At 42.6% G+C, this 27,440-nt stretch overlaps 1 protein-coding gene across 1 annotated transcript in view; it reads right to left on the bottom strand.

Annotated features, from left to right (window-relative positions):
- The window catches only part of CADPS (calcium dependent secretion activator), a 447,690-nt gene that overhangs the window by 331,283 nt on the left and 88,967 nt on the right, over positions 1 to 27,440 (bottom strand). Inside the window, exon 3 of the mRNA XM_023754061.1 lies at positions 8,278 to 8,391. Coding sequence (XP_023609829.1) covers positions 8,278 to 8,391 — 114 coding nt within the window. The remainder of the gene's footprint in view (positions 1 to 8,277; positions 8,392 to 27,440) is intronic.

The raw sequence follows: 27,440 nt of genomic DNA, 5'->3' as shown, positions 1-27,440 counted from the left end.
CCGGTCACCCTTTAGAGGAGCATACGTGCCTTGTCAGAGGCAGAACAAACATTCGCTCCTCATCTGGGTCAGGAATCGCCCTTATTGGCCACGAGTTGGCATCGCTTGGGGCGCGTTTCATCGCTGCCACTTCATCACCAGGGCTCCCTTGGTGGCGAGCTGTCAGCCAGGGGGCCTGCGCTCACTGTGCGTGACTCCGTGCTCTCACTTAGAAAGGAGGGCTGCGGGCTTACTTCATGGGCTAGAGGCCGTGGCCCACTCGCCTGCACCTCAGCACTGGTCCTCAGCTGAGACCTTAGAGTTCATTTAAAAATCAACTTTAGAAAAAATATTCAAATGAGTCCTTAGGCCTTATAACCCATAAGGAGCTGAAGAATTCACCTGAAACTCTGTAATGGTTAATACAGATGGTTTCTCCAACTAACACACAGTGTCTCGGTTTTAGATCTAGATTTCAAAGAACTTACGAATTTTGAGTCAAATAGAGAAATTTTGTGGGGAGACAGGAGCTGTAAACCATGGTCCCAGGCCAGTTCTGCCACTAGCCTGCTGTGTGACATTGGGTGAGTCACCTCCCCTCTCTGAATCTCCAGTTACTAATCTGTACACTGATGGAGTTGAACTATATTATCTGGGGGGTTTTCCTTCCAGCTGTGATATCTACACTCTTCTTTATGAACCTGGTCTTTCTTTGAGCACTTAGAAGGTGGGAAGCACTGTGCCAGGTGCCAGGGATACAATGGTGAGCAAGACAGATGCAGACCCAGCCCGCAAGCCTCCATGACATCATCTAATAATCCCACCCAAAGAACGTTACAAGCTGGGACAAGTGTTATCAGGGAAAGTACAGGGGTCCGGCCTAAACCCAGGAATCTGTTCTAGTGTGTGGTCAGGAAAGGCTTCCTGGAAATGACATGTGAAAGACGTTAGGTGAAGGAGGGTGAGATAGTATTTCAGAGACAGGGAACAATATGTGTAAAGACCCCAAGTGTCTGAGGACAGAAGAATCCAGGGTGGCTGTGGCTCTGAGGGGTGGGGGGATGACCGATGTAAGATGGGCAGGAAGGGTCAGGTGGCCACAAGCATGGGAGGCCCCATTCAGTATGTTGGTCTTCATCTGAACGGCACCGAGAGGCCATTGGAGGTTTTAAGCTAAGACATAACAAAATCAAGTTCACATTCTCTGTCTTTAATGTGGAAAACAGGCCTGAAAGGGGCCAAGGGAACTGGCAGGAAGCTTTGTAGAACTCCAGGAGACTAGCAATGGAGGTCACCTGGACACAAAGGGGCTGGGGTTAACTCTTTGTTTTCAGTTCTAATGAGCATGAGAGGTGACTTGGAAACAATGAACAATGAAGTCACACTCTCCTCTTCATCTCTTCATACCAGGGTCCCATTCAGCTGGGCCAGTCATAAGCCCTCAGCACCATCTTCCTTCCCCCCAAACCCTTCCATAGTTGCCATTTGTCATCTGTCTTTGTGATTCTTGGTTAATATCTGAGTGTGAGGAAGGCAGGGGTTGTAACTGCTTTTTCCTACTTTTTTCTTCAAGTGTCTAAGACGTGTCTGGCTCGCAATTGGTACTACGATGAATGAGTGAATGAATAAGAACAAAGCAGACTTCTCGAAGCAGAGATCCTACTGAGAGCCTATCTGGATGGGGCAGGAAGGTACAGGCGAAACCAGCGAGCACAATATATTGGTCCCTACAACAATGGACTGAAGCTAGCTATCTGGGGGACCTGCGAACAGTGGAAGGAAATGGCCCCAGCTGGCATCCATACCTGGTGGTGACGCCGGGATCCTGCACACATCATCGGCTTGGCACAGTCCCTTCCTTCGTCCCTGTGGCCACTCAATAAATATTTGTCACTTAACCTCTATGAACCCCACTCTCCTTCCCTGTCACACGGGGTTCATGCAGCCAGCTTTCTTGGATGAGGATAAAACTTCCTGAAAGGACTTTGGAAAGTAGAGGGCTCCATCTGTCCAGAGGTGAGATATGATGGCCAGGCCGGGAAGGAGGGGAGATGAGTGGAATGTCAAGAGTGTGAAGAAGGAGGCTGAAGATTGAGGAGACAGCAAAGATGAAATGCGAGACAGCCAGGGGCAGAGGGGTGGCAGCAGAAAACTAATTTTCCAGGCACATCCTCTGTCTTGGCTTCTCAGTTCATCAGAAGGGACGTGAGCCTGGGCCAGCCTCGCCCTGTCTTGAGTACAGCCACTGAGCACCGGTGCGCTTGTGTCTCTAAACCACCCTTGATGCTCATTTGTACTGGGAGCGCTACCTGGTGTTTTCATTTTGTTTTGTTTTCGGCTGTTCCAAGGGACTTCAACCCCAGGCACAGTTCTATGCGGCACATCCATAAATCCTCCCTCCTCTCTGCCAGCTTCCAGAGAGTCATAATGGGAGACAGAAGATGAACAAATAAATATGGAAGGGTGAAGGGCAATCAATTCAGTGACTCGCTCTCATCCATCAGTCCCTCCCTCCCTCGCCAGAGCCAAGCAACCTCAAGGTTGTTTTAGAAACCCACAAGCACACCAGTACTTTAATGACTGTACCCGGTGCGGGGCAAAGCTGGCCCAGCGCCCACTGCCTTGCTGACAGGCTGAGGAATCAAGACAGACCCTTTCCTGCTCTACAAAAGCACATCATCCAAAATAAAGAGCAAAAAGACCTAGATGTTAAAGTAAACAAGGTCTACACACACAACAACAACAACCTGCTTACTACTAGGGAATGGCTGCATAACAAGAGGAGCAGGTTCTAGTTAGAGGACTTGAGTTCAAATCCTGCCTCTACCAGTTGCTAGCTTTGCTCCTAAGCAAGCAGCCTAATCTTTTGGGCCTTCAGTTTCCTTAACTCTCAAATGGGAATCATAGCTACTGACTTGGTAGGACTTGGGAAAGAATTCAACCAATGAGTGTCAACTGGTGAGCATGGTGTCTGCTGTAAGAATGTAACTAAAGTTACCTATTGTTTTTTTAACAGATTACCATGCAGCCATGAAATAAGCTATTTTTCCCACTGGCATCTAAGATGTCCATGATCTGTTGTTAACCTGGAGATTTCAATGGTCGGGGTGAGGTGGGCTAGGAGGACAGGAGCATGACCCTGGGTCAAGAACATCATAGGTAATAAAACCTTCTACTGATGAGGGTGTCATATGTGTGATTTTCGCAGAGGTAGGAAGGAGATTGAAAACTACTGTGCTAATAAACAAGTGGATTATTAATATATCATAGTAATTTTACATCTTAATACAGAAATCAAATAGCTATCGGTATGTGTACAGACATATAAAAATATCTGAAGAGATATATACCCCAATTTAATAGTAATTGTTTAGGATGATGGAATTACAGGTATTTTTCTAGCCATTTTCTTTTCGATTTTTTCTTACACTGTCTAGTTTTATAATTGGCATGCTTTACTTCCATAATTACTTAAAACAAGTCTTTCTACATGGAAAAAAATACAGAATTTACCTTTGTTGAGGCACGATGAATGTTAATTTCTAAAATAAAATGCACCTTTGGATATTAAAGATATCCCTCACCAAAAATTAAGGGATCCTGGTGCAAACTTCAGATGCATATCTGGGGCCATGACCTGTGGTAGATGGTGGGGTTCAGATTCAGAGTGGGGTGCCACCGGATGGAATGGGGTAGTGACAGGGCGCCTGTTATATTCTGTGGCCTGGCTTCCTAAGGTCAGTCTGCTCTGGTTCCATTTTTTCTTATGCTTGGTTATTTCTTTTAATAGCAAAAACAACAAACAGTTGTTCTTGTTGTTATTATTATTAAGGCTTAATTTAACTGCAGTCCGTTTCTGTTGCTAGCAACTGGAGAATTCTGTGATGCACATTCAAAGGCAGTTTGACAAACGCTACCCAGGCCTTTGTTAGAGGAGATCAGCTAAAAAGAAGATACAACAAGCAGAAGTCAGAGCAGTGGCACGGCTGACGCCCGATGTCAGCTGTGGTGCTCCAAGTGCCTGTGCGTCTCCACCGATCTCCACCCTCACTTCCCACCACACCCCACGTTTCCTTCCAGGTGGGATCTGAATGAGACGGCTTTGTAAAGCTCTTCCACCGCCTCTCTTCTCTGAGGCCCAGGCCCAGTGTGTGAAGGAACCAAGGAGCTGGGAGGTGTCGGTGCGGCTGGAGCTGAGGGTTAGAAAAGACGTGGGGGCGAGGAGGAATGGGTGGCTCTCCGGTGTCTTAGGGCTGTGGCTGTGGCTGTAGGAACAGGCTGGGGCTGCTGGGCAGATCTCAGAGTGCCCAGCCCTCAAAGCCCTAATGGAAGAGATTAAGGATTAACCTGCTGTCCTGTGTGATCGGCTTTGACAGTCAGGGACACCAGGAAAGGATAAAGTAAGCCGACATGCTCTGGAGAGCCTCAGAGAACCTTGCCTCCCTCTCTCCTGGCCCCATTCACACCCAGGCCGCACCAGTTTGCGGGTTAGTGCTGGCCAGCCGGGGCCACCCTGGGCTGATGGGCACAGGTGGAAACTGTCTTTACTCCTCTAGTGTGTGACAAACCGTTATTCTTTAGCACCACAAGGCCAACGCCTGACGCTGACTTTGACTTTGCCTAGTGCGATCATCTCAGGACTTTTTGAGTAAAGATTTTTTTCTTAATGACATTACCTTAGTAAACTGGAGGTGCGATATGGTGGCTGGGGTAGGTGTGAGAGAGAGAGTACATGTATGTGAGTGAAAGTGTGTGTGAGTGTGTGTATGTGAGAATGTGTGTGAGTGAAAGTGTGTGTGAGTGTGTGTATGTGAGAATGTGTGTGCGAGTGTATGTCAGAGAGTGTGTATAAGAGTGAGAGTGTATATATGAGAATGTGTCAGTGTATATTTGTGTATGTGAGTGTGTGTGAGTGACTGTGTGTGAGAGGGTGTGTGAGTGATTGAGTGTGTGAGGGTGTGCGTGTGAGTGAGTATGTGTACATGTATGTGTGTGAGTGTGCATGTGAGTGAGTGTGTGTGAGTGTATGTGTGTGAGAGTGAGTGTATGTGTAAGAGAGAGTGTGTGTGTGAGAAAGTGTGTGTGTGAGAAAGTGTGTGTGTGAGTGAGTGTGCGTGTGAGTATATGTGTGTGAGTGTGTGTGCGAGTGTGTGTGTGTGAGAGTGAGTGTGTGTATGTGAATGTATATGTGTGTGACAGTGTGTGTGAGCGAGTATGTGAGAGTGTGTGTGTGTGTGTGTGTATGTGAGTGAGAGTATATGTGTGTGAGAAAATGTGTGTGTGTGTTTGAGAGAGCGTTTAGAAAGAGAATATATGTGAAGTTTTTTGGATGACGAGCATTCATTCCCCCTTCTGGTAAAAGTCACCCTCATTTCTCACTGGGAAACCATTGCATTTTCAATACAGATGGCTCTGCTGGGACTGAGCCTGCACTCGGGCTCAGAGGTGCTGTGTGTCCTAGGCCTGCGTCCAGGTCTGCTCCACCCCCTCCTACTGTGATCGGCTTCAGAAAAGACGCCTGACCCATGTCACTCCATCCAAGTCACCTGGCCTTTTGCTGGGACTCTCAGTAAAGAGGTTCTCTGTGCTCCTGGGGCTGCAGGGAACGAACCTGCCTAAGCAGGAAGCCGACAGACGAGAGCAAAGCCGAGTGTGTGGAGGAAGTTGCTCGTGCTGCTGCACCTTTGCATCTCAGGATGGAGCCACAGCTAAGCCAGGCCTCCTATGCCTTCAAGAGGCTGGAGCAGATAAAGCTCATTTTGAAACCGGTTTGAAGTAGGTGTCTGTCATCTGTAATCCAAAGACTCGTGACCAAGACAGACACTGACAGAAAAGTAATTGCATTTCAGATTCGGGAGAGGAAGAGACATTAGCTTCTCCATCACCGAGAGCAAAGGGAAAGGGGAGAGAGGAGGGGAGCAGACAGGCGGTGCTACCCTGACCCCTGCCTGGGGGTCTGTGCTGCAGGGGGTCCCAGGAAATGTGACCCAAAGACTTTCAAACTTTACTGAGGACTGTGGTAAACAATTCACACCTCACCTTATTTCCTGTCACCGAAATCTCAACATTAAACAGTCAGTAATTTCTCCAAGCCTAGATTCTCATCAGACTAAAAAAAAAGTGATTTCAAACAAACTGGCCAGTACAGAAGAAAATATAGGGTCACTGTAGATATAATGGTAATTGACAGAGACTTGTTAGCATGCTGATGACTTCTAATTTTCAAATTTAATTAATGGATAGAAATGACACTTTCTTTTCATTTATGTCATTAGTCAAATGAGCTTTCTAATTAAGATGAGCATTCTCAAAATTTATAAACTGGTGAATGACTTTAAACATGAACTATCGATAAGGTTCTGTCTGCTCAGAACTGGCTTTCAGAACTTGAAGAAAGGGCGGGGGTGGGGGGGGGCAGGGATTCATTTCATTTCCTGGCAGTTTCCAGACAGAAATTTTGTAAAATGTATTCGAGTTATTCACTGCCATACCCTCATCGTGATTCCAAATCGCATTTCCACTTTCCATTAAATGCAACCGAAAAATTACATCACATCAGGCAAAGCAGTAAGTTTGGCCCTCATTGCCAATAATTGGTACTGCTTATAAAATGTAAAGGAAAAACTTAAATTTGACAAGTGTAAAAATGAACCCAACTTCTAAAATAGATTCGCATAGAAATTTCACTGAGGAAATGACATGTAAAATGAGTCCATGGCCAGACTCAGCAAATATCATAAAGACAAAGGCTGTTTACTATGAAAAACCAATTGGCAAGCTAATCAATAAGGTTTTCCCAGGGTCTAATTGTGGTCTTGCTCCACTCCCCAAGAAAGGAGGAGTCACGTGCTCTAGTCGGAGTGGAAGGAAGAGCACCAATGTTTCTGATCTGAAATAATTTGCTCCCTAATAATTTTAAAAAGAAAGTAATCCATTGTGAAAAATTCAGTTTGTTGGATTTCCTTACACTTATTTTAGAGTTTATTGTTATTACTTTGAATTGCATATGACAACATCCCATAAGTTTTTCCATGCTTAGAGGATAGTTTCTAATGCTTTTAAGCTAGTCTTGACAATGGGTAAGACATTTGAGGCACAGGATTCCAAACACAGAGAATATTTGGATCATATGAAATAGATTAATATAAAGTAAAATGTCTTTCAATGACCAAATAATCATTTTTGAAAATGTGTATGTCAGTTAAACATTGCCAATAGGAAGGCATGGCATGTCCACTTGCCATTAATGATGTACCAATGATAGCCAATATTCACATTATGTAAGAATAATTACTAAATTTAAAGTAAAATGATATATATTTAAATTGTACACATGATTTTTTAGGTTACAATGTGAATATTTTATGTACATATATAGTGAAATGATTACCATGATCAAGCTAATTAACATACCTACCCATCACCTCAGTTAACATTTTCTTTTTATTTAGTATCTACTCTCTCAGCAAATGTCAAGTTTATAATAGTGTCATTACCTCAGTCATCATGCTGTACACTAGATCCTCAGAACTTACTCATCTGAAAACAGAAAGTCTGTACCCTTGACCAACATCTTCCATTCGTCCCCTTGTAACCACTGGCAACTGCCATTCTTAAATTTACAAGTAAATAAATATTTAATGCTAAAAAAAAGTACTAGTGGAATTCCAAATTCTCTTTACTAATAAATAAATCACTGAGGTTTAAAGGTGAAAAATTACTTGTAATATATATTCAAGATATATTCTCTCACATCTAAGTTTTCTCCTGAGAATAGTGGTGCATTTTGGACGGTGTTCTAACTTGCAAAAAGAACTCACAGCACCATCTTAATAGTGAGGAGAGTAAGATAGTGAATGCACTGTCCTTAGGAGATGTTAACATCCTTCAGAAAGGCTGTACGTGGAGGGAACAGGCTCCTGACTCACTTCAAGTGATAGCTGTGGCATTTAAAGAGTGTGACCTTGAGTAATTGACATGGCCTCCCTGAACCTCAGTCTCTTCATCAGTAAAATGGAAATAATATCAGGACCTAACTCTGAAGACTGCTATAAGGATTAAGCAAGAAATTGCATGTACAGCACTCAGCACAGGGCTGGGTATAAAAATCAGCTGGTAAACAGTTGCTTCTTTTACAGTTCTCCCCAAATAAAATACAATTATTCCTTAACACTGTAACCAATCACCCACCGCTTTGCCTCAGGAGCAGTGGTCCTATGGAAGGCCAAGGCTGCTGCTCCCACTGAGCCTGGGCTGCAGGCCTGAGCAGTCCCGCCATCCTTCCTCATGGTGCCTTACCTCATAGTAACTCTGAACGGCGTTCATGAAGGCCTCGTCAGCCACGATCTGAGTTTCCCCATTGAGGAAAGCCTGGAAGCGGTCCTTGACGGTCTGCAGCTGCTGTTTGCTGATCTGGAAGAAACAGAGGGAGAGGAAGAGTGAGCACTTGTTCCACCCAAGGATCATGGTTCTTTACACTGAAGATGCCAGGCCCGTTGGTGGGCCAGAGCCGGCCTGCACAGCATGTGAGAGCTGAATGCTAAGTTTGCAGGAATTGTGTGAGGCAGTTGTTAAACACAGCCATTTTAAACATTAATATAAATTACAGTTAAATAAACATATTAAAGTCAAAGTTAATACATACTCAACATTCATTGCTTTTTTTATTATGTTATCACATTTTACTATGATCTGTACTTTTGAGGTTATTTACATGTATGGTGTGTATTGTAGAGATGATATATATGGGCTACTACCCCATGTCTCTCCTCAACTCCACATTCAGTGACATGTTATTGGAAGCTAGAGATCAGCCAAGGTGGGAGTAATTACAGCATGGAAACTGGCAACCGCTGCAAGTCAGGGCTGTTTGTGTGTTTTAGAGATGGCTGTTCCACACACCACTGCACAGGCGCCTCGGGTGGTCTGAAATGCCCTGCTTTACAAAGCTATAGTGGCCAAATGTATAGTGCTGGCATTAAAACAGACACGTAACCCAACGGAACCGCACTGAGAGCCCAGAGGTAAACCCACGCATATATGGTCAACTAATATTTGAAAAGGGAGCCAGGATACTCAATGGGTAAAAGATGATCCCTTCAATAAATGGTTTGTAAAAACTGAATATTCACATGCAGAAGAATAAAATTGGGTCCCTATCTTAACCACTCACAAAAATTAATGCAAAATAGATTAAAGACTTAATTAATTAATCCCCCCAAACCTGGAAAACTACTGGAAGAAAACAGGAAAAAAGCGCCTTAACATTGTCTTGTTAGTGGTTTTCTGACAAGGAAAACACAAGGAACAAAAGGGAAAACAAACAAGTGGAACTACATTTAACTAAAAAGCGACAACATGGGAGGTGGGTCCAAAATGGTGGTGTAGGTGGGTGCTGAGCGCACCGTCTCCCAAGACCATATTAAACATATGCCTATATTTTGAGCAATTCTTCCTGACAGACAACTATGAGCCAATCAAACAGCTTCTGCACAACAAGCAAGAGAGAGGGACTGCATAGAGAAGGTCAGGAAACCATGAAAGCTCTCCAGGAGCTGAGGAAACAACCCAGAACAAGAGGGACTGGTGCGCGCCATTATTTACATTTTGTCTGAATGTGGATAGTGGGTGGAAGTCCCTCCAGCTTCTCTGGCTGATTTGCAGAGCACTGTGGCATGTCCCCAGGCACCCCTCTTGGAACCAGAACAAGCAGAAATAAGGGGGCACCATAGCACACACTGAGATCCACACACAAGGGGCTCCCCCACCTGAAAAAAGTGGAGTGCTGACACAATGCTGTGGTGCACAGCTGCAGGCTTCCTCATCCAGAGCAAGTGCTGAGGTAGTGGGCACTGCTGCGTGCCACAAAGAAAGTGTGGAGCTAGCAAACCCTTGTGGTACCCACACTCAGGGGTGCCCTCTGTGGAGTAAGTGGGGTGTTGCTGTGCACACACAAGGCTGCCCCTGGGGAGAAAGGGCAGAGCTAGTAGGGCACTGAGAAGCAGGTATGCAGTAGTGCACCCAGACCATGTTCTGACTGCGAACAATTAAAGCCACAGGGCACACAGGCAGGGATGGCCATGTTGAATGAGGGGCATGACTGAGTACATGAGGAGCTGTACTCCCTAGAGAGGGAATAGAACTAGTGAAGTGCAGCCATGCACACAGAACAGACCTGTCTCATCCAGAGAGGACAAAGCTGGTGGAACATTGAGCTAAAAAAGTACCCCTGCCCAGACCCTGCCCTGATCACAGACAGTTAAAGCAACAGGGCATGCTAAGAGCACACCTAGCAGCTCCCTCTACATCCACACCAGATGTGGAAGGCAAGGAAGCAAAACGCTCTAGGTTGCTTCACCTGGAACCCACTCCTTCAGACCAGAGGTCATATCAGGCACCTCAAGCACCCATTCCAACTAGCCAGCTTGCCCAAACTGTCCAAATCAGAGCCTACACAGAGACCACTTTTTCAGGACTAGGAGGACAGCTATTTTAGCCACATCATAGAAACTCAAACAATGGGGAAACAGAGGAATATGCTCCAAATGAAGAAACAAGAAAGAAGCCCAGAGAAAAAACCCCAATGTAAAGGAGATAAGTAATAAAGAATTCAAAGAAATGGTCATAAGTATGTTCAAAAAACTTGAGAGTACATAGAAGAATACAAAGAGATAAAAAATGTAATGAAGAACCGATCAAAAGAAAACCATATCTAAAATGAAGAACATATTAAAAGGAATCAATAGCAGATTAGTTAATATGGAAGAATGAATTAGCGACCTTGAAGACAGATTAGTGGGGGATCACCCAATCAAAATAGAAAGCTAAAAAGAGAATTTTAAAAAATGAGGATAGTATAAGAGATCTCTGGGATAACATCACTATCATTTCACATAATAGGGATTCCAGGAAGAGAAGAGAAAGAGAAAGAGAAAGGGTCAGAAAGAATAGCTGAACAAATAATGTTTGAAAACTTTCCTAATCTGGGAAAGGGAACAAATATCCTGGTCCAGGAAGCACAGAAAGTTCCAAAGAAGATGAACCCAAAGAGACCCACAACAAGGCATATTGTGATTAAAATGGCAAATGCTAAGGATAAAAAGACCATCTTAAAGGCATCAAGAATGAAACATCAAGTCACATACAAGGGAAACCCCTTAAGGCTATTAGCTGATTTATCAGAAGTGACTTTATAGGCCAAAAGGGAGCAGTGGTTGATAGTCCTGAAAGAAAGGAATCTACAACATAGACTATTTTATCCAGCAAGGTTACCAGTCAGAATCGAAGGAGAGAGAGTGTCCCAGACAAGCAAAAACTAAAGGAGTTCCCAATCACTAAGCTAGCTTTATAAGAAATGTTTAATGATCTTCTTTATCCAGAAAAAAAGGGCCATAACCAGACATAAAAATAAAAAAAATACAGAAAAGGGGGGAAAATCTCACTGATAAAGGCAAATCTATAATAATAAAAGCGTAATATGCTAATTAGACCAGATAGCTGAACAACCTTTCAGACATCATTCTGGACTTCCTTCCAGATGAAGCTTCAGTGGCAGGGGCCAAGGCAAAGGTGGTTAGGGGCAACCAGGCAGGCAGGCGAGCAGTTAGGGGCAATCAGGCAGGCAGGCAGTGTGGTTAGGGGCAATCAGGCAGGCAGGTGAGTGGTTAGGGGCGATCAGGCAGGCAGGCAGGTGAGCGGTTAGGAGCCAGCAGTCCCAGATTGCAAAAGGGATGTCCGACTGCCAGCCTAGGCCTGATCCCACAGGGATGATCAGGCCTAAAATGGAAGTCAGACATCCCCCAAGGGTCTCGGATTGTGAGAGAGTGCAGGCCGGGCTGAGGGACCCTCCTCCCCCATGCACAAATTTCGTGCACTGGGTTTCTAGTATATAATAATCACAGTGAATTAACTACTTAAGAAACTAATATGAAGGTTAAAAGACAGTAGTAGCAAAATTAGCTATAACTATAATAAATAATCATTGGATACACAAAACAAAAAGATATAAAACATGACATCAAAAACATAAAGAGTAGGAGAAAAAATGTAGTGCTTTTCGAATGTGATTGAACTAACATGCCTATCAGCTTTAAGTAGACTGCTATAGATATAGATGGATATATATGAACCTTATGGTAACCATAAACCAAAACTAAATAAAAATACACAAAAACTGGAGAGAAAGGAATCCAATTAAAAGGCACCATCATTGATGGACCTAGAAGGTATTGTGCTAAGTGAAATAAGTCAGACTGAGAAAGATAGACACTGTATGATTTCACTTTTATATAGAATCTAAAAAACAAAACAAATGGACAAACAAAACAAAACAGAAACAAACTCACAGATACAAAGAACAAACTAATGTTTATCAGAGGAAAGGGGATTGGAGGGATGGCTGGAAAAAGGGAAGGGGATTAAGAAGTACAAGACTCAAGTTACAAAATAAGTCATAGAAATGTAATGCACAGCATAGGAAACAGAATCAATAATACCATAATAACTATATATGGTGACAGACGGTTACTAAACTTATTATGGTGACCATTTTGTAAGGTATGTAATCATTGAATCATTATGTTGTACACGTGAAACTATTATAATATTACTTATCATATTATATGTCAACTACAATTAAAAAATAAATTTTAAATAAATGCAAAACCTTTCCATGTTCAACTTTAAAAAAAGCTTCTGCACAGCCAAAGAAACCACACCACCAGCCACATGAAAAGGCAGCTTATGGAATGAGAGAAAATATTTGCAAACTATCTGATAAGGAGTTAATATCTAAAATACATGAAGAACTCATACACTGTATAATAAAAACAATCGGATTTAAAAATTAGGAGAATTCTAAATAAACATTTTTCCAAAGAAGACATACAAATGGGTACTTGACAAGGAATTCAACATTGTCTGGGAAATGTAAATCGAGACCACCAGAGGATATCACCTCACACCTGTTAGAATGGCTAGTATCAAAAAGGCAAGAAGTAACAAGTGTTGTCCTGCATGTGGAGAAAAGGGAACTCCTGTGGAAAACAGCATGGTGGCTCCTAAAAAATTAAAAATAGAACCACCACATGGTCCAGCAATCCCACATCTGGGTCTATAGCCAAAGTAAGTGAAAATGGGTCTCAGTTCCAAAAAGAGTCTGTGGCAGCCCTATGTTCAGTGCAGCATTATTCACAATGGTCAAGATATGGAAACAACCTAAGTGTCCGCCGACAGATGAATACATAAAGAAGATGTGGTTATATATACAAGTCGATGTTATTCAGCCTGGGAAGGAAAGGAATCCTGCTGCTTCCACAACTTGGATGAAACTTGAGGGCCTTATGCTAAGTTAAAAAAAAGTCAGAGAACAGGAAATACAGGATGATATCATGTACATGTAGAAACTAAAAAAAGCTGGACTCAGCCCTAGCTGGTTTGGCTCAGTGGATAGAGCGTTGGCCTGCAGACCAAAGGGTCCCGAGTTTGATTCAGGTCAAGGGCATGTACCTTGGTTGCAGGTTCCTCCCCAACCCAGGTCCTGGTCAGGGCTCATGCAAGAGGCAAACAATCGATGTGTTTCTCTCAAATCAATGTTTCTGTCTTTTCCTCTCTCTTGCACTCTCCCTAAAAATCAATGGAAAAATATCCTTGAGCAATGATTAACACACACACACACACACACCCCAAAAAGCTGGACTCAGAGAAGCAGAGGGGAGTGGCATTTGCCAGGAGCTGGGGTCGGGATGGAGGAAATGGGGAGATATTGTCAAAGGGTATAACATCCAGTAAAAGATTAACAAGCTCTAGGAATCTAATACACAGCATGGTGATTATAGCTAATATACTAAATGGTAATTATGTCAGGGGATGGAGATGTTAATTAATCTTAATGTGATAATCATTTTACAAAATATACACGTACCAAATCATTACATTGTACACCTTTAACTTAAATATATTATGTGTCCATAATACTTGTCAGTTATGGCTGAATTTGTTAGATGATCTGTCTTGTCTTACTGTTTCGTTCAGCAATGTTTCCCCAGGGCCAACTTATGCTTTACACACGACAGGCACTAAATGAAGTGCTTGTTAAATAAATAAGTGAATGAAGTGCACAAAAGATAAATTCTTTTCAATATCCTTTCATCAGTTCTAATTTACATAAGAAAGTCAGCTAAAAACTTTGCTCTTTCCACCATTGTTTATAAAGCTGCACTTATAACAAGAACGGGATACTGTCTGAGAACTGCTGTTCCAGTAGAAGGAGGAGGACAATTCCAGTCCCTGTTCTACCCACCTCTGTGTCATCTTGGAAAAGCCACTTCTGTTCTCTGAATTGGCCAGAGAGTGAAATGCCTTCTGGAAGAGACTGGGCTTAAATAAATAAATGTCATTTCCTCCTCAGTCTTCTCACTTAGAAAGCAGATAACCTTTCACTGGGAAAATGGTGATAACTCTAATAGCTATTCAATGACATAATGTAAGGTCTTTTTAAAAATTATGAGTTTCTGTAGGGTGTCCCAAAATTCACGCAAGATTTGAATTTTGCATGAGCATTAACAACAACAACAACAACAACAAAAGCATAATTTTACTTGGTTTATTGAATCAGATTCTAATATCTGTTGCCCTTTAATTTCAATCCCTTCAATTTGATAAGCATTACCAAGTACCAATTATGGCCCAGAAGCAGGGACAATGAAGACTAATGAAGACCACGGCTTTGGGTATGTGCCAGCAAAGCTATGGAGGCCATTTACCCAATGTGCTATTCCATACATAACCCTATACTGTATACTTTATGAATCAATAAAAAATTTAGAATTTTTGATTATAAACCTGTGTGTTCTATCAAAATTACTTCTTGTGTGAATTTTGGGACACCCTAAAATTTAAAATGCTTTCATCTTTAAAGCCATATATATGAAATCAAACCCAACTCCTTGATTTCAAAGAGGAAGGAAGAGGGAGAGAGAGATAGAAACATTGATGATGATGATGAGAGAGAATCATTGATTGGCTGCCTCTTGTATGACCCACACTGGGGATCGAGCCCACAACCCAAGCATGTACCCTGACCAGGAATCGAATTGTGACCTCCTGGTTCATAGGTCAATGCTTAAACCACTGAGCCGGCCAGGAGTTAGACTTTTATCAGAGTCATATTTGTTAACCACATGTATAATTTTATATTTTCTTGTAGTCACATTTTAAAAAGTAAAAAGAAACAGGTGAAATGAATTTTAATATACTTTATTGAACCTGGTATATCCAAAATCATTATACAAATTATTATAGAGCTATCTTACATTCTGTTTCTATGCAATGTCTGCAATCTGTGTATGTGTCACTGACAGTACATCCCGGGCAGAATAACCACCTTGCGAGTGGTCAGTATCACATGTGCTAGTGGCTACCGTACTAGACAGCACGGGCCAACGGCACAGAATGAACTCACTTCTAAGCTACTTGAGCTTTTGTGTTCTCACCAGGAATATTGGAGCTGGACGGAAAACTCATAGTTATTTTGTATGTACTTGAAACCATTTAAACTGAAATATTGGGCAGAAGTTGATTTGCTCATAAAAGTGACACCCTACCATGAATTTCTTTTAAGCAGGCCAGCTTTAACTGGCTTAGGTCATAAATCTTTACTGTGTAGTACCAACTAAGGTGCCTCACAGAATTTCTTGCTCAGAATTCCTTCCAAGACTGGTTCAATATAAATTTCATGTGATTTGGGGGATGAGATGGAATGGAGTGATGGGGCAGGAGAGGGAAGGGAAACCAATAAACCTTGCTTTCCTAAATACTTAAGCAATGGAAATAAAATTAAGTGCACACCCTCTGAATGATGACGATTGATTGTTCACTCAGACCAAATCCATTCTCACTCTAACCTTTTGTTCGATAAGCAAAGTGATCATTTTTCAAGAAATATTTACAGAGCACCTATCACCTGCCTGGGCCCTGGGGGTTTAATGATCATCAAAACACACTCAATCTCTGATCTCCCTGGCCAGGCCCAGGCCCAGCGGAATCAAAGCCGTAAGGGATTGTCCCCAGGGAACTTGTCGTCTAGAGGAGAGGAAAAAGCAGGTAAAAACTGCACAAAGGAATGTTTTGAAAATTCAGAAGGGAGAGATTGCAGAACATAAAAGTCTCAAAAAGAGGGGACCTTCAGCAAATCATTTCAGTCAGGTTCAAGAACGCCTATCATGAAGCCCCACATATATCCCCCACTTCCCTGGACACCTCAAGCTCTCAGAGGGAGGGCCACGGACTAGAGGCAGATCTCTGTCCATGTCTAGGTTTGGATACCTAACCGTCCACGTTCCCTACTTTTCTCACCACTGATTAAACAAGAGCAGTTTATGTAGTCACCTCACTAGCTGTGGTTCACTGGGCAAATTAACCTCTCCACACCTCAGTTTTTCCATCTGTAAAATGGGGCCAATACTGACTTCACAGGATTGTTGTGAGGTTAACCCAGATAAGTAAAATATTCATTGCAGAACCTGGAACAACATGAAATCTCAATAAACACTAGCTGTTGTCATGATTAATTCTCATCTTTGAGTCTTTGCACATACTGTTCCCTCAAGAAAGCATGCCTGTGTTCAATTCTATTTGTATTTTCAAAATCTAGCTCATGTGCTCCTTCCCAGACCTTCCCAGGTGGAGTTTGCTACTTAATCAATGCTTTTTTCACAACCTTAAAGGTACATGGATCATGCTGGGAAGTAGCTATCTAGACACCAGTGCTCAGAGGCAGGGTCAGGAGAACACAGGGCTATGTTCAAAGGGATATGGGTTCAAGTTCTGGGGATACCACACACTTCCAAGCTGGGTGGCCTTGGCAAGCTGCTTTCCCTAAGCCTTGCTTCCTCATGTATAAAATGGGAGTTGTTAGACCAGGGCTGCTGTAAAGATGAAAAGGAAATGAGATGATGTACTTAAGGATCATAGTACACTGCCTGGCACCAAAGAAGAGTCAAGTGATAAGGACCCAGTGGCCCCGCATGATGTAGTCTCTGCTGGCTCCTGGCTTCGTCTCATCCCACTCTGCTCTCCCCTTACTCTGCTTCAGCCAAACTGGCTTTTTTCTATTCTCAAATGTGCCCCAACCTTGCTTGCCTGGGTGCCCTTGCACTTGCCATTTCCCTGCCTGGGATGCTCTTCGCCTGCCTCTCCCCATGGCTGCTACCCTCTCACTCTTGGGGCTCAGCTTACCCAGCATCTCCCAGGAAGGTCTTCCCTGACCACCCTGTCTACAGGAGTGTCCCCCAAGCTAATCCCTATCACGTTGCCCTGGGCCCTAGGCATTGCCTTCACAGCCATCATCATAGTCAGCACTTTTCTCTAAGACCAATTTAGTTAACTGAATTATAACATGATTTCGAAAAATAGATGTCATAAGCACAGAGTTTGAGGAATTTTCACAAAGTGAATTTTCCCATGGAACCAGCTCTTCTTTAAGATAAAGAACATAAGCTGGACCCCTGAAGCTCCTGCATGTCTCCAAGGTCATTGCCCCTCTCCAAAGGTGCCCAGTAGCCTGACTTCTAGCATCATAGGTTCGTCTTGCCTATTTTTGAACTTGATGTTTATGCAGTCATGCATTACGAGATTCTGCCATATGACTGGGGGTAGCAACAGTTGTTCATCCTCATACTGAGCAGTATTCCATTGTATGACTCTACCAAAATGTATCTGTCCTCCAATTGATGGACATTTGGGCCTTGGTGCTTTATTTTAAAATTGTGCTTACTTTTCACTTGTCTCCCTGTAAGAGCATATATTTCACATGTTCAAGAACTATGTCTTTTAGGTTACTGCTAGGCTTCTAGTATCTAGCACATAATGGCCTATAAACTAATATTTGTTGAATGAATACATAAATTTATTGTGTTGAATATACACCAGGCACAGTGTTAGGTTCTGGAAATATAAAATCATCAAGGCACAATCTTAAGTCCTCAATTTCCTTACAGTATAGTCAGAGATCACATGCTCTCTTTGATTCCTTACACTTCTGCTGACTGCATGAGGGAATAGAAATCTCTCCTAGGAGCTCCCATAAATAATCAGTCTAAGAACCGAACTGTGGGATAGAATTTATCTCCAGGTAAAAGTTAACTGACCTAGACAAGCTTGAACCCTGAAGGTGACCTTACATGGATACTCAGAGATAATTGGCCCAGAGTAGCTGACAGCACAACGCTAAGAAGACAACCGGGCTTCTACGAGCTGTTTACAAACAGAACCTCCTGAAATAGAAGTCCATTTACAAGCATTCAATATGTATAGAAACCACAGAGCCTTAGATCAGAACTCAGATTTGAACTAATGAGTCCCAGGAGCAGAAAACCTGAACAAATGAAAGGTAACCATTGCAGAAGGAAGTGCTGCAGCAGCGTTTGCTAGGTCTACTCAGGCGTTCGTGGTTCAACCCACCCATTAGGCAAGGAAGGCCCGGAAAGTCTCACTGAATTGCAGTCAGTTTGCCATTAACTGCATCTGGAGCAGCTTGAAATAGGACCAACCCATAGCAAAGACAACTGCACGTTTGCAGTGCCGCCAGGAGAGGCGATGGGGAAGCAGAGCCAGCTCAGGCCAAAGTGTGTCTTTAATACAAGTCCTTGGGCAAGCAGTTAACTCTGGTTTCCTTCCCTGTACTTAGGAGCTACTCTCACCTACCTCATGGGATGTCCATGAGGACTAGAGGAGATGATTTATGTAAGGTACATAGCACTGTCTATGGAACAGAGTTAGGACGCAATTAGTAAAAATAACAAGAAGATTTTTGTTATGACTTAATTTTTCCTTTTCACTTTCATTAATATTTTACCTACTTTCAATGCTCCTTTTACTCATTTATTTAGTCTTTTGCACTTACTCTTATGTGGTATTTTTTACCCCCTTCTTCTTAGGCCCTCCCGTTTTAGAGGCTGAGAAGCTAACTTCTTTCCCATCGCCTATGCATCTATGAGTAGCCACGCGGCAGAGGCAGAAAGCTGTCGAGGGTCTTTTAGAGAAACTTTTGAAATTCTCATACAACAAACATGTCCGGTGGTATAACCCTTTTCCTTCTTGCTGCCCCTCCTTCTGCTGAGAATACAGCTACATTGTCTAGATCTCTGGTGTCCAGTGTGTGACCACAAAGAAAAGGCCAAGAGCATCATAGGGATCTTGGTCCTTATATATTTGAGGAGCTGAACACATGTCTGTAAACACCCATCTCTGGCCTTCTCATTACGTAAGAAAATATGGATCACTGTTTGTTCAAGTCATTTGTTCAAGTTTTTTCTCTTACTTGCAGCCAAATTCTTGCCTAATGGATATATGTGGCTTTCTCTAGACAAGAAAGAAAGCATACTTACTAAGGTTTTTATTGGTTAATATGCCTCCTATCACAGCAGCAACTGTATTATAGAAGAGGGGGAAGTGATGTTTGTCCCAAGGGAATGAATCTAAAATGGGAGCATGGTAAGCATAGGCAATCAGTAATATAAGTTGTTTTGGGGTATAAGGAGATGTTCCAATTATAAAGTCCTTCTCTAAAGTATAAGTCAGCATTATGTATTACAACCAAAATAATATGAGCTATGCCTTTTCTTTTAAAAAAAATCATTATTTGGGGAAAAACAGTTTTTTAAGCTCTTCTTCACTATAGAAAGCTGGCAAAAATGTGAAGTTTTTTTTAAAAGCCGATAAGTTTGAGAGCAATGCTTATGTAGTTTCCTTTCCTTAAAGGTTATCAAAAATTGATATTGGTCCATTCAATTTTTAATAACTAAAATCTCCTCTTTCTACAATTAGATTAAAATATGTTCTACCCTAAATGAAGTCGTGCTTCTGGGAAATTTAGAAATTGTATCATGCTAACCAAATATTACTTAATTACATAAAATTCCCCTCACCTTCTACATTACATCCATTTACATAACCTATTCTGAAAAGGTGTTTTCAGTGAGTTTTATTCATTTGGCTTGAGCAAATAAAAATCAGTTTGAAAGCCCTCTTTATGGAAAAGCATGACTGACTAATTCGGAAATGAAAGTTGAGGGCAAAGTATTACAGGTGGGACTGCTGATGGCCTGTGCCCCTGGACTGCTCTGTGGAACATGGTTTCCCCCAATTCAACAATTCACGTAACATCGTCATGAGTATGCCCTTTCCATATCCCAATGTACTACTATTTCCTTTATATTTTGCCTTCAATACATTTCAAATAACATGATTTTTTTAAAAGCTGGAACTTGTTTTAAGCAATGACATCTGTGAAATCATAGGCTTTATGTACTATCATTAAAATAGTAAGTATGATCATCTACCACATTTTAGGAAGAGCTTCTTTAGAAAAAAATTTAAAGTCTGTTATAAAAGCTCTTGCTAATTGAAAAAAATAGGGTAGCAGAAGCTGAATGTCTTTACTTTCAGAAAACCAACTCTACATTTTAAAATCATTAGAAAACTAGAGGCTCTGTGCACGAAATTTGTGCATGGGGGTGGTCCCTCAACTCAGCCTGCACCCTCTCCAATCCGGGACTCCTTGGGGGAGTGGGGATGTCCGACTGCCGGATCAGGCCTAAACCAGCAGTTGGACATCCCTCTCAGAATCCGGGACAGCTGGCTCCTAACCTCTCACCTGCCTGCCTGTCTGATCACCCCTAACCACTCTGCCGGCCTGCCTGATGCCCCTAACTGCTCCCCTGCCTGCCTGGTCACCCCCAACTGCCTTCCCCTGCAGACCTGGTTGCCCCCAACTGGCATCCCCTGCCAGCCTGGTCACCCCTAACTGCCCTCCCCTGCCTGCCTGAAGGACGTCCAGATGGATGTCCAGAAGATGTCCGGTCTAATTAGCATATTACCCTCTTATTAGTATAGATAGAAAGACCAACTAGTCATGTTATTCCTACAGACTTACTTGGGCAGGTGAGAAAATACAAAGGGTTCTATGTTCTAAAGGGCAGTGAACTTGGAAACAAAATGTAAACATTGATGAAGCTGGAATTCTCTTAGTAAACAATTACTTAGCACAAGAGAAGAAAATGAGTTGGGCGAATGGTTTTATTGAAGATGGGATGAGCGGAGGAAAAGATTAGGAGAAAATGCCCTACACACCAGTGTACACAGCAAAGCAGTTAAGAGATGGATCAAGTGTCTGACCCCTGAATGAAGTACATATAGTTCACCTAGATTCTTCTGACAGGTGGTCAGATATAGATTTTTAGACCTGGAGGCTTCATTAAGAGTTATTCTAATTGCCTTGGTTCTCAAACATTTTGGTTTCAAGTCTCTTTATACTCTTAAAATTTTGTTTTGCAAGTTATTCATGTCTATTGATATGTACTATATTGATAGTAAAATTAGAGTTTGAAATATTTACTAATTAATTAAAATAACATTAAATTCATTGCCTATTAACCTAAACAATGGACTTTTATGAAAATCACTGTATTTGCTGAAGCAAAAGTTAGTAAAATGTCTGGCATCATTGTTACAGTATTGCAAGTCTCTTTTAGAGATTAAGAGAGGAGGGCTAGGTTTGCATATCATTTTCACATGGTTGAAGAGTGTGAAGAAAATATGGCCCCCACAGATATGTTGTTGGAAAAGGGAGAAATTTAATGCCCTTCCAGGACATGTGGGTAGTTTTCTTTGATAGTAAATAAACGTTCAACCAGTGGCATTTTCTTAAATGTTAGTTGCAATGTAAAACTGTAAACCACATCAATGAACTTTTTGTCCTCTATTATATTAAAACTTATTGCTATATCTCAGCTCTTTGAAAGAATTTTTTACCCATGGATGGTTTAAAAAATGTATATCATACATTGGGCATATGGAAAATAGTAGTTTATTGAGTTATACAAATATTCCAAATATTGAAACATTTCATTATACAATATGTAAATGATCATATTACTTAATATCACCATTGGTATCACAAAAAGTCTTCAGAGCTTCATAGTTCAAATTTTATCATCGGCAAAAAAATACTATAAGTTGGTTTATGTTGAAATAACAGGCTTCCTCCATTTATTTTCTGGAAAACATCTACCAACTACCTAAGTTTGACTAACCTTAGTTTGTCTGTCAGTAGTTCTTTCAAGTAAAACTGATGTTCCATTAAAAAGTTCAGTTGACGTCTGGCCGGTGTAGCTCAGTGGTTGAGCATTGACCTATGAACTAGGAGGTCACAGTTTGATTCCCGGTCAGGGCACATGCCCAGGTTGCGGGTTTGATCCCAGTGTGGGGCGTGCAAGAGGCAGCCAATCAATGATTCTCTCCCATCATTGATGTTTCTGTCTCCTTCTCTCTCTCCCTTCCTCTCTGAAATCAACAAAAATATATTTTAAAAAGATCTTTTAAGAAAAAAAGTTCAGTTGACAACTCAGTCACACAAGCTCCTGTCCAGAAGACAACCGCTGCCCTTTGTTACGTGCTTGATGTTTACTTAGCATTTCGTTACATAAAATACTACAAGAGTGTGTCCTGGCAGTTTTCAAACAACGAGTGCATGGCTGGAGGAATGCAATGACCAGTGCAGTCTGCCAGCGCTGCCTGGCTTTGTGCTGACACACAGTTTTCCTCACCATTCCCTTTGCACCATGAATGCAACTGTCAACACAGTTGGGCAAAAAGAAAATAAAGTCTCAGTATTACTAGGAAATCCACTCCAAGGGTTGGTGGACCACACTTTGAGAACCACTGACCTAGTGAGTAAACAAACTTGACCAGCTATTGATGCTGCAGAAGCAGGAGAGTGGTCCAGCGATGTGGGAGAGGCAGGGAACAGAGTGTGGTGCAGGGCCTGTGTGCCAGAGAGAGGAGTCGGGATTTAGTTCAGAGTAGGATGGGCAACCACTGAGATGTTTGAGCCAAGAGAGCGACATGATTTGAGAGCATGCAGGGTCAGGGAACAGTAATGAGCTCTCTAGTTCAGCATAGAATCAGAACATTTCATGCTAGCGGTGACATCTGATCAGAGACGGGTCTTGAGTGGTATTGAGAATCTCAGTTGGCAGAGACGGGAATAGCTGGGAGACGGGAAGAGGGCAGAAGGTGGGAGAAGGGACGAGAAGCATTCCAGGGTCGGGGCACAAAGTGAATGGAGAAAGAAGAGAACATGCGGGGCCTATCTGGGGACACAGTAAGAATTTCTTTGTCAATTTATAAGTTAGACCCTACAGACTTCAAAAAAGGGTGGGGATGAAAGGCAGCTCTCAGTAGGGACATTGGAAATGGAAACAGCTGATTGTTCCAATTGGCTGAAGCCCAGATGAGAAAGACCAGCTCAGCAATGTGTGAAATTACTAACACCAACCTGAGTCTTATGAGGTTTCATTGTGAATTATCATTAGCAATCGTTTCCAGAGGAAAAGCCTAAACATCTGAATGCAGTCTACATACAGGTTATAGAAGACCCTTTAATGCAGGGGCGGGGGGAACCTTTTTTCTGCCAAGAGCCATTTGAATATTTATAACATCATTTGCGGGCCATACAAAATTATCAACTTAAAAAGTAGCCTGCTAGCCCCGGCAGTTTTGCTCAATGGTTAGAGTGTTGGCCTGCAGACCAGAGGGTCAGGAAACTAATTGATGTATGTCTCTCTCACATAGATGTTTCTCTTTCTCTCTCTCTCCCCTTCCCTTCCACTCTCTCTAAAAATCAATGGGGGAAAAATATATATCCTCAGTGAAGATTAAAAACAACCACAAAAAAATTAGTCTACTATATTTGGTCAAACACTTAATTAACTTACCCTAATGCCTTGGCAGGGCCAGACCAAATGATTTCTCCGGCCGGACATTCCCCACCCTGACTTTAATGTATCACCTCTCAAACTGTGACATGGAGTTATGAAACTGATTTAGGTAAGAACCTGTCCTGTCCATCATGAATGGTGAGAGAGGATAGAATTGATCAGTGGTCACTCTTCAGGCTGCTGGGGAACTGTGGAGGCCTTACCCTGCTCCAACAATCTCGATTTGTGATCCAGAAGGGCAAAGAAGAAAGGGGACAAAGTCAGAAGGTGCCCTGGAACTGGGAAACACTAGAACCACCATGTAAACCCTAATGCAAATGATGAACTTCAGTTAACAAGAATGTACCAATACTGGATCACTATTTATAACAAACTAGAGGCCCAGTGCACGAAATTCGTGCATGGGTAGGGTCCCTAGTGGCTGCCAGCTGCTGGCCGGGGCCTCCCTTCCCGGGGTCTTCCTTCATTCCACACCACACCCTGGTGGTCAGCGCACGTCATAGTGAGCGGTCGAGCACCTGGTAGGTTGAACTCCCGCCTAAGGGGGCAATTTGCATATTAGGCTCTTATCTATATAGATGTACCACATTAATGCAAGATGTTAAGAATAGGAAAAACTGTGTTGGGGGAAGGGAATACTCAGAATGTGGGAACTCTCTGTACTTTCTGCTCTAACAAATAAAGTATATTAATTAAACACACAGAGTTTATATAAAAAGGGAGCCAAGCATAACAGCATACGTAATGCAGACCTAAGTCTGGACAGGGGAAAACAGAAATCCTCCCACTGGAGCTAGTCCTGAAAGTCAGAGGCAGGAAAGAATAAAAAGCCATCAGCGTTTCTGAGTTCCATCTCCTAACACCCCGTGGCAGTGGGAACCAGCAGGGCTGTGCAGGCATTTCGGGGACCTTTCTGCACTCACACATCAGTTCTGGCTCATTAAAATGGTATTTATCATGGCTCAGTCCTCCCCCAAGATGTTGTGTTACTAATATTTTAAAGGCATCAGTGATCTAATCTTGCTCCATCTGACCGAGAAGTAGTTTTGGGAAGCAGCCTAGAGGGTGAACTTTCTTCCTGAGTGATGTCATTTGTCCTAATAATGGACAAGCAATGATTTTTTTAGTATTTTTTTTATTGATTTCAGAGAGGAAGGGAGAGGGAGAGGGAGATAGAAACATCAATGATGAGAGAGAATCATTGATCAGTTGCCTCCTGCATGCCCCTTATTGAGGATCGAGCCCACAACCCGGGCATGTGCCCCGACCGGGAATCGAATAGTGACCTCCTGATTCAAAGGTCAATGCTCAACGACTGAGCCATGCTGGCCAGGCCAAGCAGTGTTTATTTAATGCACTGGTGAGCACATGGGTAGTCTGCATGGAATATTACTGAAATCTCCTTGAGGAAACTTCTTTACTCTTTGTAATATTTGTCTACAATTGGGAAACAACAGACTTTTATACTATGTCTAGAAGATTGCCCCTATGATTTGTTAACAATAATTCAAATTCCATTTTTCTACATGTGTTCACGGTTGCACTTATTTCTTATTCTTTGTTGGCTATTAATGTCATTTAAAGGCCTTTCCTGCTGTCTTCTACCTTCACTTTCCTCACTTGGCTAAAGCTTACTTGCCTATCAAATGCTGTTAAAGGCCACCCCTCTGTGATGGCTCCTCCAGCCCCTGAGCTAGAAGCCCCATCTCTGACTCCTTCCTCCCGACCCCTGGCATTTATTCTAAGGTTAATGTAAGGCATGAACTCTGTCTGTCTTTCCTGCTCCACTGCTCCTAAGGAGAGAAACCTTTTTTATTTAAATCACTGAACTCCAAGTCCCAGTAGTAGCCAAGAGACTCAATAAATTTGGGGGTTCGCTATTGATGTCAGCATTACCCATGAAGCTTGTAGAAAACATCAGTGCTTGTGGCCCCACCCCAGACCCACTCACTCAGCTGCTGGGGGCGGAGACTTAGGCATGAACAAATTAGGAACTTCACAAGCACTTCTGATGCGCGGCCAAAGTTCAGAATCACTGCAAGGCAAGCTTAAGGACTGAACGGACTACGGTGTGTTTTTGTAAAGGACTACAGAGAGTTTGCTATTCTCTTTAGCATGGTTTAGTTATTCAGCAATTTCATGTGAAGTAGAGACTAGGTTTGTCTGGGCAGCTCCAGAAGGTTAAACTAGGACTGGGTAGAAGGCACAGGGAAGCCGATTTAGGGGCAACCTCAAGACAGACTTCCAATTATTTGGAAATTAAAACAATGAATGAGATTGCCCTTCAATGCAGAGTTTCTGTCATTGAGAGTATTTGCTTGTTTAGCGGGGATTCATTGCTGAACTAAGAACTGGAGTCTGTGGTGGCCACAGCCCACAGAGTTTATGGCACTTTATTCTACGGAGGTGTTTTCTAATCTTAGAAATGCCTGATCAGGAGATAAGGAGCAGTGCATTATCCTCTCTGAACAGGGTAAACAAACTGTTGGCTTTGAATTTCCTCCTGGGGAAGCTCAGTGATGTTCTGATAAAGGCCGAACAACTAGATCTCATGCCCTTAAAATCTAGACTTTTAAACTGGGAGGCATTCATCCAGCTACAAACTCTGTCTCAATGCAGCAGTGTATTACCTGACCTGCTTTACCTCCCATCACCCATCCCAATTTTAATACTAAACTCAGGTGAAACGTCACCTTCTCCAGGAATCTGCCTTCGAGCACCCACATACGGCTCTCTACTCCTGTGGCTCCTGGGACTTGTGATTCTCAGCACCCTTGCCATCATCTGTGAACATGCACCCTCCCTACTGTCATGGGTCTATAAAGGCAGGACTGAGTTTGTTCCACTTGGTTTTGTGCACGAGCACAGGGCCTGGTACAGAGGAGTTGTTTATTCAGTATCTGTTAGGTAAATGGATACCGTCAGATACAACAGGACACAGTATTTTAAAAATCCCTGGTGGGGAACGAAGATGAACCAGGTGCTCTCCCTGGCTCTCACCCCGTGGAGCTGTGTGACTGGGCATTTTACCTACGTCCTCTAAGTTTGCTTGTCTAATGGAGATGCTGATATTTACATCTCAAATTCTTGGAGATTAAGTTGGGTATTTATTAAGAAAAAAATACCTGAAACTTGGAAATAAAGATAAAAGATGACTGTCACCTTTTTTTGTGTGTTTGCAGGGCATTGTCTACCATACCTATGCAGAGGTCACCTCATTCTCAGAAGAACTCTAAGTTTGTTTGACTTGTTTCTATTGACGAGGGTCCAGACGCTGTGAACCTATAGATTAACTTGTAGAATATTGATAAGTTGCAAATGACTTCCATCTGGTAGAAAAAGATAACCCGAGAAGTTACAGCTCGATTGGCCTGTACGACAGTATCCAGTTCTGAATACAACTTGACAAACTTATCTCTAGTGCTCTTTGAACCAGCTATTCCCTCCTGCTGGTACTTTCAACAATGAGTTAAAGAAATCGCTGATAAATGCTCATTGTGTATTTGCATGCGAGCCATGTTCTGAACTTGGAAAACATGCTTTTATAATATACTTGAGGCCCGGTGCACAAAAATTTGCAGGCGGGGTGTCCCCCAGCCTGGCCTGTGCCCTCTCGCAGTCTGGGACCCCTCGGGAGATAACGACCTGCTGGCTTAGGCCTGCTCCCGGGTGGCAGAGGGCACG

This window comes from Myotis lucifugus, unplaced genomic scaffold (genome assembly GCF_000147115.1).
Source record: "Myotis lucifugus unplaced genomic scaffold, Myoluc2.0 scaffold_55, whole genome shotgun sequence".
Lineage (NCBI taxonomy): Eukaryota > Metazoa > Chordata > Mammalia > Chiroptera > Vespertilionidae > Myotis > Myotis lucifugus.
Note: the sequence above shows the minus strand (reverse complement) of the source record. Positions and strands in the feature narration are given on the sequence as shown.